Source organism: Physeter macrocephalus, chromosome 4 (genome assembly GCF_002837175.3).
Source record: "Physeter macrocephalus isolate SW-GA chromosome 4, ASM283717v5, whole genome shotgun sequence".
NCBI lineage: Eukaryota > Metazoa > Chordata > Mammalia > Artiodactyla > Physeteridae > Physeter > Physeter macrocephalus.
The window spans coordinates 26,945,727-26,957,778 of record NC_041217.1 but is presented as its reverse complement, the minus strand read 5'-3'; the positions used below and the strand labels follow the sequence as shown (position 1 = coordinate 26,957,778).

Below are 12,052 nucleotides of genomic sequence, written 5' to 3'. Positions count from 1 at the left end.
CAATAGTACCTATTCTACCTTTTTCAGGATTACTGTAAGGTTTCAGTAAGATTTTTTTTTTTTTTTTTTTTTTTTTTTGGGTACGCGGGCCTCACACTGTTGTGGCCTCTCCCTGTTGTGGCCTCTCCCGTTGCGGAGCACAGGCTCCGGACGCGCAGGCTCAGCGGCCACGGCTCACGGGCCCAGCCGCTCCGCGGCATGTGGGATCTTCCCGGACCGGGGCACGAACCCGCGTCCCCTGCATCGGCAGGCGGATTCTCAACCACTGCGCCACCAGGGAAGCCCCCTCAGTAAGATTTTAAGCCTATCTACAGTCCTGCAGACCTTTTGGTTTCATTTATCCAACCATCCGGTGTTCATAAAGTACATGCCAGGTCTATGCTAGGTACTGATCACAAACTTGCCTTTCTGAGTTTATAACCCAGGTGCTACACTGACATTTTGCTGACTGATGCTGCCTTTAGTGATGCTCACTGTTCGCTGCAGGAAGTTAGGAAAACTAACAGGCCTTTTATTATTTCAGGGTGACCAGGGCTTTCCAGATGAAACTGAAGAAACCAAAAAATCTGATGCTAATAACCCGACAACAGAAGCTCAGCTTAAGGAAGGGAGCCAAGTGGTAGCACTCTTCAGCTACGAGGCTACCCAGCCAGAAGACCTGGAGTTTCTGGAAGGGGATGTAATCCTGGTGATATCAATGGGTAAGTGCTACTACTGGATTAGAGTAACTAATTCACATATTAGCAGAAATAAATTCAAGAGCAGAGAGAAGAAAACATCAATAAGCTACAAACTTTAGCCAGTGGTTTCAATATCCTGCCTAGCTTTCAGCCGGAGAGAGCAAAACTGAGCACTGACCTTTCCATCTGATGCTCTCTCCTGGGCAGGGAAGCAACAAATGGCAGACTTAAATCACATTTTGATTATTAAAGATTGTTTTGGAAGCCATGGATTCTCATACCAGAACTAATGAATTGGAAGGTGGCTAGAATCATTTTGCTTTTGCACCGAACCACATGATACTACTGATCTTCTGCAAACTACAGTTCTTTGAATTGATGTACTTTTCGAAGATGAAGGAAGAAGGGGATAAATTTTGCCTTAAGAAGCAACTATGCAGAATTGCTCTCTCTGGCGACTTTCCTGGATGTTACAAATCAAACACGTTAAACATTGAAATAAGTGGAGGGTTCTAATTTAGTTCTTCTCAAACTTAAGTATGCTCATGCATCCTTTGCAGTTCGTTAAATAAAATTCCTTGGCCCAGCTCGAGAGATTCTGATTCGGGTCTGGGGTGGGGCTCACTAATTTGCATTTTCAACAAGCTTCTAGGTGATGCTGGTCTACTGACCAGAGGAGCACCGCTAACTCACGGTTTGACACAGTCTTATTTCTCTACCTGGTAACAAGTAAGAGTCACATCAAGAGCTTCATTCACATGGCTGAAATCTTGTGCATGAGTAATGCAAAGTAGTGAAAACCGAACACTATTATCAATTATAACAGAAAATCTAACAGGCTAAGAAATGAGAGCAGGAGATTTTAAAGTTAATGGGGTAAAGAGTGAGTGTACAAGACTGTGGCAACTAACTCAAAATATGAGCAATGAAAAACGGAAACAGGATGCACAATCAGTGCATATCTTCTGAAAGGGAGAATGGAAACTCAGTTGTAAGAGCTGGATTTAACTCCCCACACCATTTTTTAAGTGTCAGTATCAACCAATCAGCTAAATTGTCCAGAGGTTTTTTTGGGGGGTTGGGGATAAGAAAAAGACACGTGAATGCTCTGAAAAACCTTCCGGGTAGGTATGCAGAGAAGGTGGTATACTCTTTACTGGGATATGTATAAAAGTCTAAGTCGGTCTAATTCAGAAAGTATCCATGTAATATTTTGAAACTTTATTATAACACAGAGAAAAACAGAATTCAGCATAAACACTGTGTGGGGCTGAGGGGCGAGTTCAACTGTATTCAACAGTTATGAGAGAGTTTCATTCCAAAAGTTTCTCAAATTTAAAATGTGAATCACCGGGGGAGCTTGTTAAAATGGATCCCGACTCAGGTTTGGGGTAGGACCTGAGATTTTGGCGTTTCTAGTATGCTCCCAGGATCCACGACAAACAAATGCCGATCCATGACTCCCATTAGAGGAGGAAGAATCAAGACAACAGTTTGCAATTAGAATCACCTTGAATGAACTTTAGAAAAAACTCTGATGCCCAGCCACACTCCACACTAATTAAAGCAAGAGCTTCTGGGGACAGGATCCAAGCACCAGTGCTGCTGTAACATCTGATGCAGATGTCTTACATCCAAAGATGAACTTCTGAACTGGTTCTATGGTCTGGTAGATGGGCCTTGGAGTAGGTCATACGTACCTAAGGTGTCTGATATTTATTGGCAGAATGACCCTGAACAAGCTATTAATCTCTCTGGGTCTCCTTTTCCTTAGTAAAATGGGGATATTATCTACAACTGAGTTATGAGGTCTGTGCCTGCACTTTATTAGTCTCAAAATAGGTGCTATGAAAATTCTTATATTTTACAAACATGGACTGAACCCATCACTAGCTCCAACTCTCAATTCTTTGATCATTCACCAGTGAACATTCAGTATTAATATATTTAACCAATTGCATGTCCCTTTCCTGTAATCAAAACAAAGATTCCCAACAAAGCTAAAACTCTTTGTTAAAAAAAAAAAAAATCGTATCTAAAGATTCATTATTCAATTTCTTTCACTTTATTTCTTTGGTAACATTTTGAAAAGTCTAATTCATTCTTCTGCATTTTACTCCTCCATTAGCATGTCTAAGACAGAAACCAATAATGAAACGGCCAAGTCCTATGTTTGCTCTTACCTCCAATCACTTTCCAAAGCAGAATTTTCCCTGTTAGCACAACCGGGGGGTGAAGGATAAACAAAAGATCTGTGTGCAATATTCACATGAGGTAATTCTCCTATACTCATTTTAGGAATTGAAGTATACTTTTCCTTTTATCAGTGAATGAAGAATGGCTGGAGGGGGAGTGCAAAGGGAAAGTTGGCATTTTCCCCAAAGTTTTTGTTGAAGAACGTGCAACTACAGACTTGGAAAGCACTCCTAGAGCAGTCTAGGATGTTTCACAACCTACAAAGTTGAAGAAACGGAGGTACTATCATTTGCAAGATTTAGCACGCCTCTGCAGTACACTGGACAGAGACATCGCTGTTTGGAAGTATTAATTCATCTACTTTTCCCTGTTAAAATCTAACCTATTAGACAATGATGTGGAACTTAAGATGATGATTACTTTGGAGGTAGGGAAGGGGTGGTGGTTGGAAGAGTCTGGAAGGGCATGAGGGGGTCTTCTAGGGTGCTGATAATCTGTTTCTTGCTCTGAGTGCCGGCTACCCAGATATGTTCAGTTCGTGAAAATTCACCGAGTTGTACACTTACTATTGGTACACCTCTCTGTGTATGTGATGCCTCAATAAAAAACTTACAAAAACAAGACACCCAGAGTGCAGGCTCAAGACTTACCCCCATTCCTGCACCATTACTATCAGAGACTCCTAGGGCCTCAGGTAACTTTACAGGTAATTCAGAAGGCGCGCGCGTGCGCGCGCACACACACACACACACACACACACACACACACACACACAAAATTAACATTTTGGGGGGTTAACAGTCTTGTTGCTTAAACAGAACCTAGACTGAGTTATGTACCCCTGAAATACAGCTTTTAATTCCACAGAAAATTAAAATACTAGAACTACATCCCTTCATGTGTTCTCAGGGAGGAACATTTGTTAAGAGTTCAATAATGAATGTATGCCACTAATAAATAAGAAATGAAAAGCAGCTGTGTTCAGGAAGCCAGTTGGTTAGTACTACCCTACTAGGTAACATTTTAAAATAAGTATCCTAGTAATATACATGATAGAATGCTATTGGTTTTTTCTGGTTATCATTTAACCAAATGGCCCAGTTTTTCAGGGTTAACTTGGGTGAGAGTTTTCCATAAATACTAAAGACCTGGCCTTAATCCCCCCACTTCCTTTTGTAGAATACATGTGGCTTTGTTAACAATTTTTCAAGTGCGTAGGTGCGTGTGAAAAGCACAGTTAGGAAATGAAGTGTAGACTGAATCAACATCAAGGTGAAAGGGCAGCTGCTGGGCATATGCACACACACGCTGGTGAGCTGTGGTGCTGGCTTCTGGCACGTGGCAAAGGCCCAGCAGGCTGCCACTGGAAAGTTGGGACACAGCTTGAAGAAATACAACCCCAAAGCAAAGAACACCAATTACTATTGCTGCTCATCACACTTAGTGAGTTTACTGGGCCAAAAGGATAAACTATCTCTGAGTTGCTTTATTAAGGGTGACAATCAGAATAAAAATGCTGAGCTGTTCAAAGAATTGACAGTTTCTTTCTACCCATCCCTTTCCATAATCCTGCACATTGGTTAGGAACATTACTAAAAGCAAAAATAACCCTGAAGCATATTTGATTTTTGACCTTCTTTGCTTTCCCCTAGATGACTTAAGTAGTTTAAGTTTTTGTTTTTTAAGTTGGATTTTCTTTTAGGATAAAAAAGAAACAATCTACACACAGATTTGGTTGGAGAGAACATGGTTTAATTAAAGGCAAAGCTGATTTCAGCAGCTGCAGGTCTTGCACAGACAGACCAAAACAAAAAACAAAAACAAAAACAAAAAAATAAACACAAAAGAAAGTTTACTACACAAAACCAGTTTCTGATGAAGATTCTCCTCTCCCTCCTCATTACTCCACACTGAGGATGATAAGGCGAGGAACCCCGCCCCAAGAGTCAGAAAACATTCCAAACACCAAATTCTCATGCAGAAATGGGGCTGTAGATGGGACGTGGGCACTACGTGGGACCGAGACGGTGAACCTGGTGAGCTTGTCAAGGGCGCAAGAATCCGTGACAGTTCAAACACTGGAATGTTGCAGCTGCCTGAATGCAGAGCTCAAACACACAAAGTGGGTAAAGGCAGCAGGGAAGGAGGCTTGGGATGGAGGGAAAGGGAGAAAGGTGGACACGGGGAAGGGGCTGGAGAGAAGCACAGAGGGTTTCATATTGCCATTGGGTGGGGGACTTCACCCTTTGGGACCTTTCAAAAAAATAAACAACAACAAAAAAAACCCAAACACCATGTCAAACTAAAAGAGCAATAATGTAAGCATACAGGACTCCAACCACTCTCTCGGAAGAGCAATGAGCATGAACCTCACCCCTTTTCATTGCTGGGGTTGCCCAGACTCCAGTGACGACCGGGGCTCCTGGATGTGCTCTGCTCTGCAGCTGTTTTCCAGCTCTTAAGTCCCACGCTAGCCCCACACACTCACACGCATCACCCCTCCCCTCTGGGGGAGCAGACGGGCACGTGCGCGCACACACTCACACTTACACACACACACAAAGGAGAGCTCTCCCAGAAAATAAACCCTACCACTAGCACAGCAATTGGACATTTAGATTGTTTCCATAATTTCCCCTTAAAATATTACTTTTCCAGGAAATGACTGTCAGAAATGCTGTCCTTCTGTTTCTACACAAGAAAATTTTCAGTCCTCTTTCCTTCTAATAAATATCAAATAAAAGTTTATTTTCCTTTCTTTCGCCTTTTCCAGAATGGACTTCCTTGTGTTTTCTTCTCTGCATGATGCACATGTGTCCGTGTTGCCTTGATTTTCACTCTGAAAGTGGAGGCTGGGAGACTGCAGCCGGGCAGGGCCCTGGCCCCTCGGTGGGCTATGCAGACGCCGCTGCTGCTGCTTCCTTCTTCTTCAGACTGTCCTTTGGGCCCCAGCTGCTGGACCCCATGCTGTTGCTTCTTGGCGAGATGTTGTGCATGTTACGAATAATAACGATTACTAGCACACAGCACAGGGTAGAAAAGGGGTGGAGGTAGGGACAGGAGGAGGCGGGTGGTAAGTAGGATGGGGCACAATAACCAACCAAACAAAAAATAACCACACTGAAAGCTTCTACCTATTAAAATGCGTCAGGCCGTGAATGGACTAGCCTGCCTTCTGTGGGACTGCCTGCTTTGCTACTGTAAAATGTACAGGAATCAAAAACGTTAACTTAAAATCCTACAGCAGTTTGTCTGCTAGTCCAGCCCAGCACCACCACCCACGCTGCATCCTCGAATGGGGCTCAAGCACCTACAGAGTGAAGGGCATTTCCTGCTGGAGTCTCCAGGCCAGAGGAGGGCCCACCAGAACCTTCTGAGTGGAAGTTGAGGCCCTGTCCTCTCCCTTATGGAACATTTCCACTGGCTGAAGAGGTCAGTTTCCCCATCCTGTCACCACCAACCTCTCACAGGAGCAGCGCACGGGGCTTTCTTTGCTACACACTGACTAGAAGAAGCACATCCGTGTATGGAAGAATTCAATGTGATATCTTACTACTGAGAGTAATAACAATAATAAAAGATGTTCAGGAATAATTTCAACTACATTCTCAGTCAGCAAAGCAATCATTAATGGATTCCTATTTTATTCCCCAAAGAGGAAAAAAAGGACTGAGACACTCCCATTGGCTTCTCCCATCTGCCTTCCCTTCTCAGCTTTCACTTCCCATGTGGCTGGGGACATGCACGATGGAGAAGGTGAAAGGCGGTGATATCAGGTAACTGAGTGAGACAAACAGCAGTTCCTCTCTCCCTCCGGAAGGCCCCGGGGGGACGGAGAGTTCCTGATGGTTTTTTCTTTTTGCTGCACCGCAGACATTTCGTGCACACTCAGCGGGCTGGTGGAACACTTACACCCTCTCAACAGCGAGAAACAGAAAAGAGGGCTGCCACCTGCAGGGGACTGTGCGGGCCAGTCCTGCAAACCCAACATGCCATGGTTTATGGAGCCTTCATTCCCAGGGTTGCCACTCTGGCCTCAGTGTGGAGGGTTCATGGTGCCTTGTCCCCGCTGCTGTTTCTGCTTCTGCTGCATTAACAGCTGCTCCAAAGCGGAAGGTCCAGGATGCATCATGGAACTGGACCAGATAGACTGAAAAACAGCCCAGAGCTTGTCAGCAGAGGTCAAATGCCTGGTTGTCTTTAAGGGATATTTGTTTTTCAATCCCAGCCAAACATAAAGGCATATATGCCCCAAGATTCCCAAACCCTAAAAAACCCCAGCTATTAGAAAAAGTTGTTGTAAGACCAGGTCTTCAAGACAGGTTAGTTCCCATTAAGATCATTTTAAACCAGAAAAGGTGAAAGTATGTTTCATATAAAGTCTTTTTGCTAAAACTCAGCTCCATGTGAGACCAGAGCATTTACCAGAAAGGTTTCAGGCAAACAGAACACTTCTGAAATTAGATGCCCTTCTTTGACTTGTTCAGAAAAGGCTTAAATAAAATATTCCAAGGTGAGTCCGAATTTTCTTAATCTTAGAATCCAACTAAAACCTTCATGTCTGTCCCCCTGAGGATACTGCTTTATCACGAGTGAATTCACAAATTAAAAAAAAAAAGTCCTATTCAAGAATCTTATAAGGCAGACCATGCTTCTAGGACTTTGCTAGATATGTGCTAGGAATCAATCCTAAGGGCCTTAGGAATAAGATTAGCCATTTATGTGAATGAAAGCAGAGACATCTCTTGTGGTTCTTGTTCCTGATCCACTCACCTTTAGGCTTTCCATGAGGACAGCAGAAGAATCCTCCATGGATGGGCCATGGCCTGTCCAGGAGCCACTTGAAGTGCTGGCCTGATGCCAGCTGCTCTCAGAGGATGATGTTGCTGAGAGATAATCAATGCCAAACCCACCCATGGCTAGGAATGAAGAGATAAGAATAATTCAAGAAGTTGTTCTATCATTGCCAAATGCCAAAAGCCAGGGAAGGGTAGAGTAAGTTCTTTCACTTTTGCTAAGCAATGAAGTCTGGATCTCACCTGGCTTATCAGTTTTCCACCGATCTGCAGTTCTCCTATCCCTGCTATCTGGAGTCCCAATGGGTCCAAAATTGGAGAATGGGACAGAATTGTGGTTGTGTGTCGGAGGGGAGCTTGGCAGGCTGCTTGGGTTGGAGGAATGAGGAGATTGGCTGGCTGGTGTTGAATGATCTACGAAATAATAGCAACGCAGGACATTAAACAAAGATGTTTCACAAACATGCCAAGAATGAAAGTTTCCTGTAGATCTGATCATTTAAATTCTGTTAACAATAACCACAGGGTTTCAGGAGAAAGGCAAATAAAGGCCCCAAAAGGGACCCTGCCAAATGCACTCGTCTCTCTTGCTGTGCATGCCTAAGGCACATTCCTTGCCTTACAAATAAAACAGTACACAGTTTTGTCAAATAAATGCATTCTTTTGGTGTGCCTCTTTCAGATAAGTATAACTGCTCTTCTCTATCAGAACAGAATTGCCTAACCTTAAAAATTACCATTAACTCTGTATTTTTAAAAGTGTAACTTTTCCTGCAAAGAACGAATATCTACAAATCAAACTAAAAAACAGCTGCAAACCTTAAGATAAAACTCATATTTTTCTCCCTTACAACTCTGCTCATTACTGAGGATGTAAAACAGCTTTTTTTTTTTTAAATTTTATTTATTTATTCATTTTTCGCTGCGTTGGGTCTTCATTGCTGCACAAGGGCTTTTCTCTAGTTGCGGCGAGTGAGGACTACTCTTCGTTGCAGTGCATGGGCTTCTCATTGCGGTGGCTTCTCTTGTTGTGGAGCACGGGCTCTAGAGAGACATCTCTTGTGGTTCTTGTTCCTGATCCACTCACCTTTAGGCTTTCCATGAGGACAGCAGAAGAATCCTCCATGGATGGGCCATGGCCTGTCCAGGAGCCACTTGAAGTGCTGGCCTGATGCCAGCTGCTCTCAGAGGATGATGTTGCTGAGAGATAATCAATGCCAAACCCACCCATGGCTAGGAATGAAGAGATAAGAATAATTCAAGAAGTTGTTCTATCATTGCCAAATGCCAAAAGCCAGGGAAGGGTAGAGTAAGTTCTTTCACTTTTGCTAAGCAATGAAGTCTGGATCTCACCTGGCTTATCAGTTTTCCACCGATCTGCAGTTCTCCTATCCCTGCTATCTGGAGTCCCAATGGGTCCAAAATTGGAGAATGGGACAGAATTGTGGTTGTGTGTCGGAGGGGAGCTTGGCAGGCTGCTTGGGTTGGAGGAATGAGGAGATTGGCTGGCTGGTGTTGAATGATCTACGAAATAATAGCAACGCAGGACATTAAACAAAGATGTTTCACAAACATGCCAAGAATGAAAGTTTCCTGTAGATCTGATCATTTAAATTCTGTTAACAATAACCACAGGGTTTCAGGAGAAAGGCAAATAAAGGCCCCAAAAGGGACCCTGCCAAATGCACTCGTCTCTCTTGCTGTGCATGCCTAAGGCACATTCCTTGCCTTACAAATAAAACAGTACACAGTTTTGTCAAATAAATGCATTCTTTTGGTGTGCCTCTTTCAGATAAGTATAACTGCTCTTCTCTATCAGAACAGAATTGCCTAACCTTAAAAATTACCATTAACTCTGTATTTTTAAAAGTGTAACTTTTCCTGCAAAGAACGAATATCTACAAATCAAACTAAAAAACAGCTGCAAACCTTAAGATAAAACTCATATTTTTCTCCCTTACAACTCTGCTCATTACTGAGGATGTAAAACAGCTTTTTTTTTTTTAAATTTTATTTATTTATTCATTTTTCGCTGCGTTGGGTCTTCATTGCTGCACAAGGGCTTTTCTCTAGTTGCGGCGAGTGAGGACTACTCTTCGTTGCAGTGCATGGGCTTCTCATTGCGGTGGCTTCTCTTGTTGTGGAGCACGGGCTCTAGGCACACAGGCTTCAGTAGTTGTGGCACACGGGCTCTAGAGCGCAGGCTCAGTAGGTGTGGCACATGGGCTTAGTTGCTCCGTGGCATGTGGGATCTTCCCCCAACCAGGGCTTGAACCCGTGTCCCCTGCATTGGCAGGCGGATTCTTAACCACTGTGCCACTAGGGAAGCCCTAAAACAGCTTTTTAGTGTCATTTATCATGTGAACCAGTTCATCAGGCTTTTCTTTCCTATTTTCCTTCAGACGTTACTTTAAAAACAAACAAATAACAACAACAACAAAATACAAACAAAAACCACCAAAACACAGTCATACTATCTCTTAATCAACTTGAGTGTATGGGAAATGCAAGGTCTATAATTTAAAGACTAGTCAATACCTGAACTGGCAGGAAGTGATGGAGACCATGGAGTCCCTTCAAAAAGGGAGTACAACGATGTTTCCTGGGGGGCCATTGAGGGATTAAGTTCTGCTTTAGAGCTGGTTGTCAGGTTTTTCCCATATACCTCATTGAACACACTGTTATTGGGGTATCTTTCCTGAAAGACAATGACCACCAAGTTAACAAACTCACGCCAAAGAAAGAGATTTAAGAAAATGCAGTGTTCATGCTCATGGATGCTTATCTTAAGCCCTTCTTTGCAAGACAAACTGTTGAAGGCTTTTACTTCTGTTTCTTTCAGTTTTTCCGTTTAATTCATTTGCCTTTTACTTTCCCTCACCCTTTATTTTGCTCTAGGTAAACCACCTGGGTTAGAAAGTATGAATAATTTACTTGCTGCACAACAGAGCCCCAGAGACTTTAATATTAATGAGAAGTTAAACAATTCAAACTTATACAAGTCTCTAGTGTACCCTAATCAAAGGGGGGAGGGGAATAAAATCAAATACCTGGAAAACACCAATATATGGAAGAGAAAGGAAAGAGAAAAACAGACATATTGAAATCGAACGGGAAAGAAAATACTAGCCCACAATAAAAGCACAAAGTAGGTTGCTTCACTGTTTACGCACCTGATTGAGAGAGAATCCGGTGAGCGACAGGAAAGAGGATGAATGTGACATGAGCTCTGAGGGCTTCTCCAATAAGGATTTCTTCACAGTCCCGGAAAAAAAGGTAGTTAAATTATGCCTTCCATTTTCTTAATATTAAGATACCATGCAACCAAAAGACCATAATTTAAGCATACTTGTACTCACCTATCTTGTACAATTTAAAGCTTAGAAGATATAAATTCAAATCCGTTACGACCATGACACCAGATAAGTGCCAGTTGTCACAGGTGAGTCAGACAGAACCCTCCTGATCAGCACCTCTAATCTAGCACAAAGATCCTGGCAGGGACCCTGGAAACTGGCAGTTTGGGGTGTTCAAACACTGGAATGTTGTCAACAGTTGCATTTAAAATACTCTCAAAACAAGAAGGGGAACTGATCTGGCACTGTTTTCTCCCCTAAATTTTTAAAATACTGACATTAATGACTTTTAAAAAGCCTTTAAATCCATTTGACAACTGGTTTTGTTAGCATGGCTCCTAACAACTCTATTTGTGGTATATATTAAAATAGTTGCTGAAGTCAAGCTTACATTTATTGGCCCTAAGAAAGTTATTAGGGAAAAAAAAGCTGAATCTCTGATGCTCACTGTCACTGAACTGTTGATCAACAAAGCATTTATTAAACACCTGCTACATGCAAGGCACTTTCACACAGTGCATCATTAACGATGTTAAATATAAGAAGGGCTACCGTAAGGTTTTTTTAAACATGGAAAAAAATCCACTAAAAGGCCCCCCTCCGCTTGTTCCACCATCAGCTTCATTTCCAACGGAAGGGGCAAGCACAACAGGAACTAAGGGATTAGGAAACTAGTGTACAGAGACGTGCTCCCCCGCCTGTCCCTCAAGCCACCCCAGCAAAAAAAAGCAGCAAGAAAGGCAAACACATAGAGGCAGCAGTTTAGTAGCTGGACATTCCACAACCTCTAGGCACTGCCATTGCACTACGACTGTTCAAGTGTCTAGGGGATCTTTTATTTCTGCTAATTTTGCTGGGGGAAGTGAGAGGTCTCTGTGGCCGCTCACTCAGGAAAATTCTTAAGGGAACTTCAAGTGCCAGGGATGGCAGTTTGTCACAAGAGCCATTAAGCAGCTTTCAGTTCTCCTAATACTAAAAGCAATGCACTTTAATCTTACGAATGTTTTCTTACCCCGTGTTTATG

At 42.8% G+C, this 12,052-nt stretch overlaps 2 protein-coding genes across 3 annotated transcripts in view; one reads left to right on the top strand and one right to left on the bottom strand.

Moving 5' to 3' along the window:
- The window catches only part of NCF2 (neutrophil cytosolic factor 2), a 28,798-nt gene extending 25,268 nt beyond the window's left edge, over nucleotides 1-3,530 (top strand). Inside the window, exons 14-15 of one of the 2 annotated variants that reach the window (XM_007111904.4) lie at nucleotides 524-701; nucleotides 3,008-3,530. In XM_007111904.4, the coding sequence (XP_007111966.2) occupies nucleotides 524-701; nucleotides 3,008-3,120 (291 nt within the window). In that variant the 3' untranslated portion in view covers nucleotides 3,121-3,530. The remainder of the gene's footprint in view (nucleotides 1-523; nucleotides 702-3,007) is intronic. The other variant, XM_028488418.2, reaches the window with a different exon arrangement.
- A 1,082-nt stretch (nucleotides 3,531-4,612) lies between these two features.
- The window catches only part of SMG7 (SMG7 nonsense mediated mRNA decay factor), a 50,000-nt gene continuing 42,560 nt past the window's right edge, over nucleotides 4,613-12,052 (bottom strand). Inside the window, exons 19-23 of the mRNA XM_024133853.3 lie at nucleotides 10,846-10,926; nucleotides 10,211-10,370; nucleotides 9,026-9,196; nucleotides 8,760-8,905; nucleotides 4,613-7,026 (exon numbers count right to left, since the gene is read on the bottom strand). Coding sequence (XP_023989621.1) covers nucleotides 6,913-7,026; nucleotides 8,760-8,905; nucleotides 9,026-9,196; nucleotides 10,211-10,370; nucleotides 10,846-10,926 — 672 coding nt within the window. The 3' untranslated portion in view covers nucleotides 4,613-6,912. The remainder of the gene's footprint in view (nucleotides 7,027-8,759; nucleotides 8,906-9,025; nucleotides 9,197-10,210; nucleotides 10,371-10,845; nucleotides 10,927-12,052) is intronic.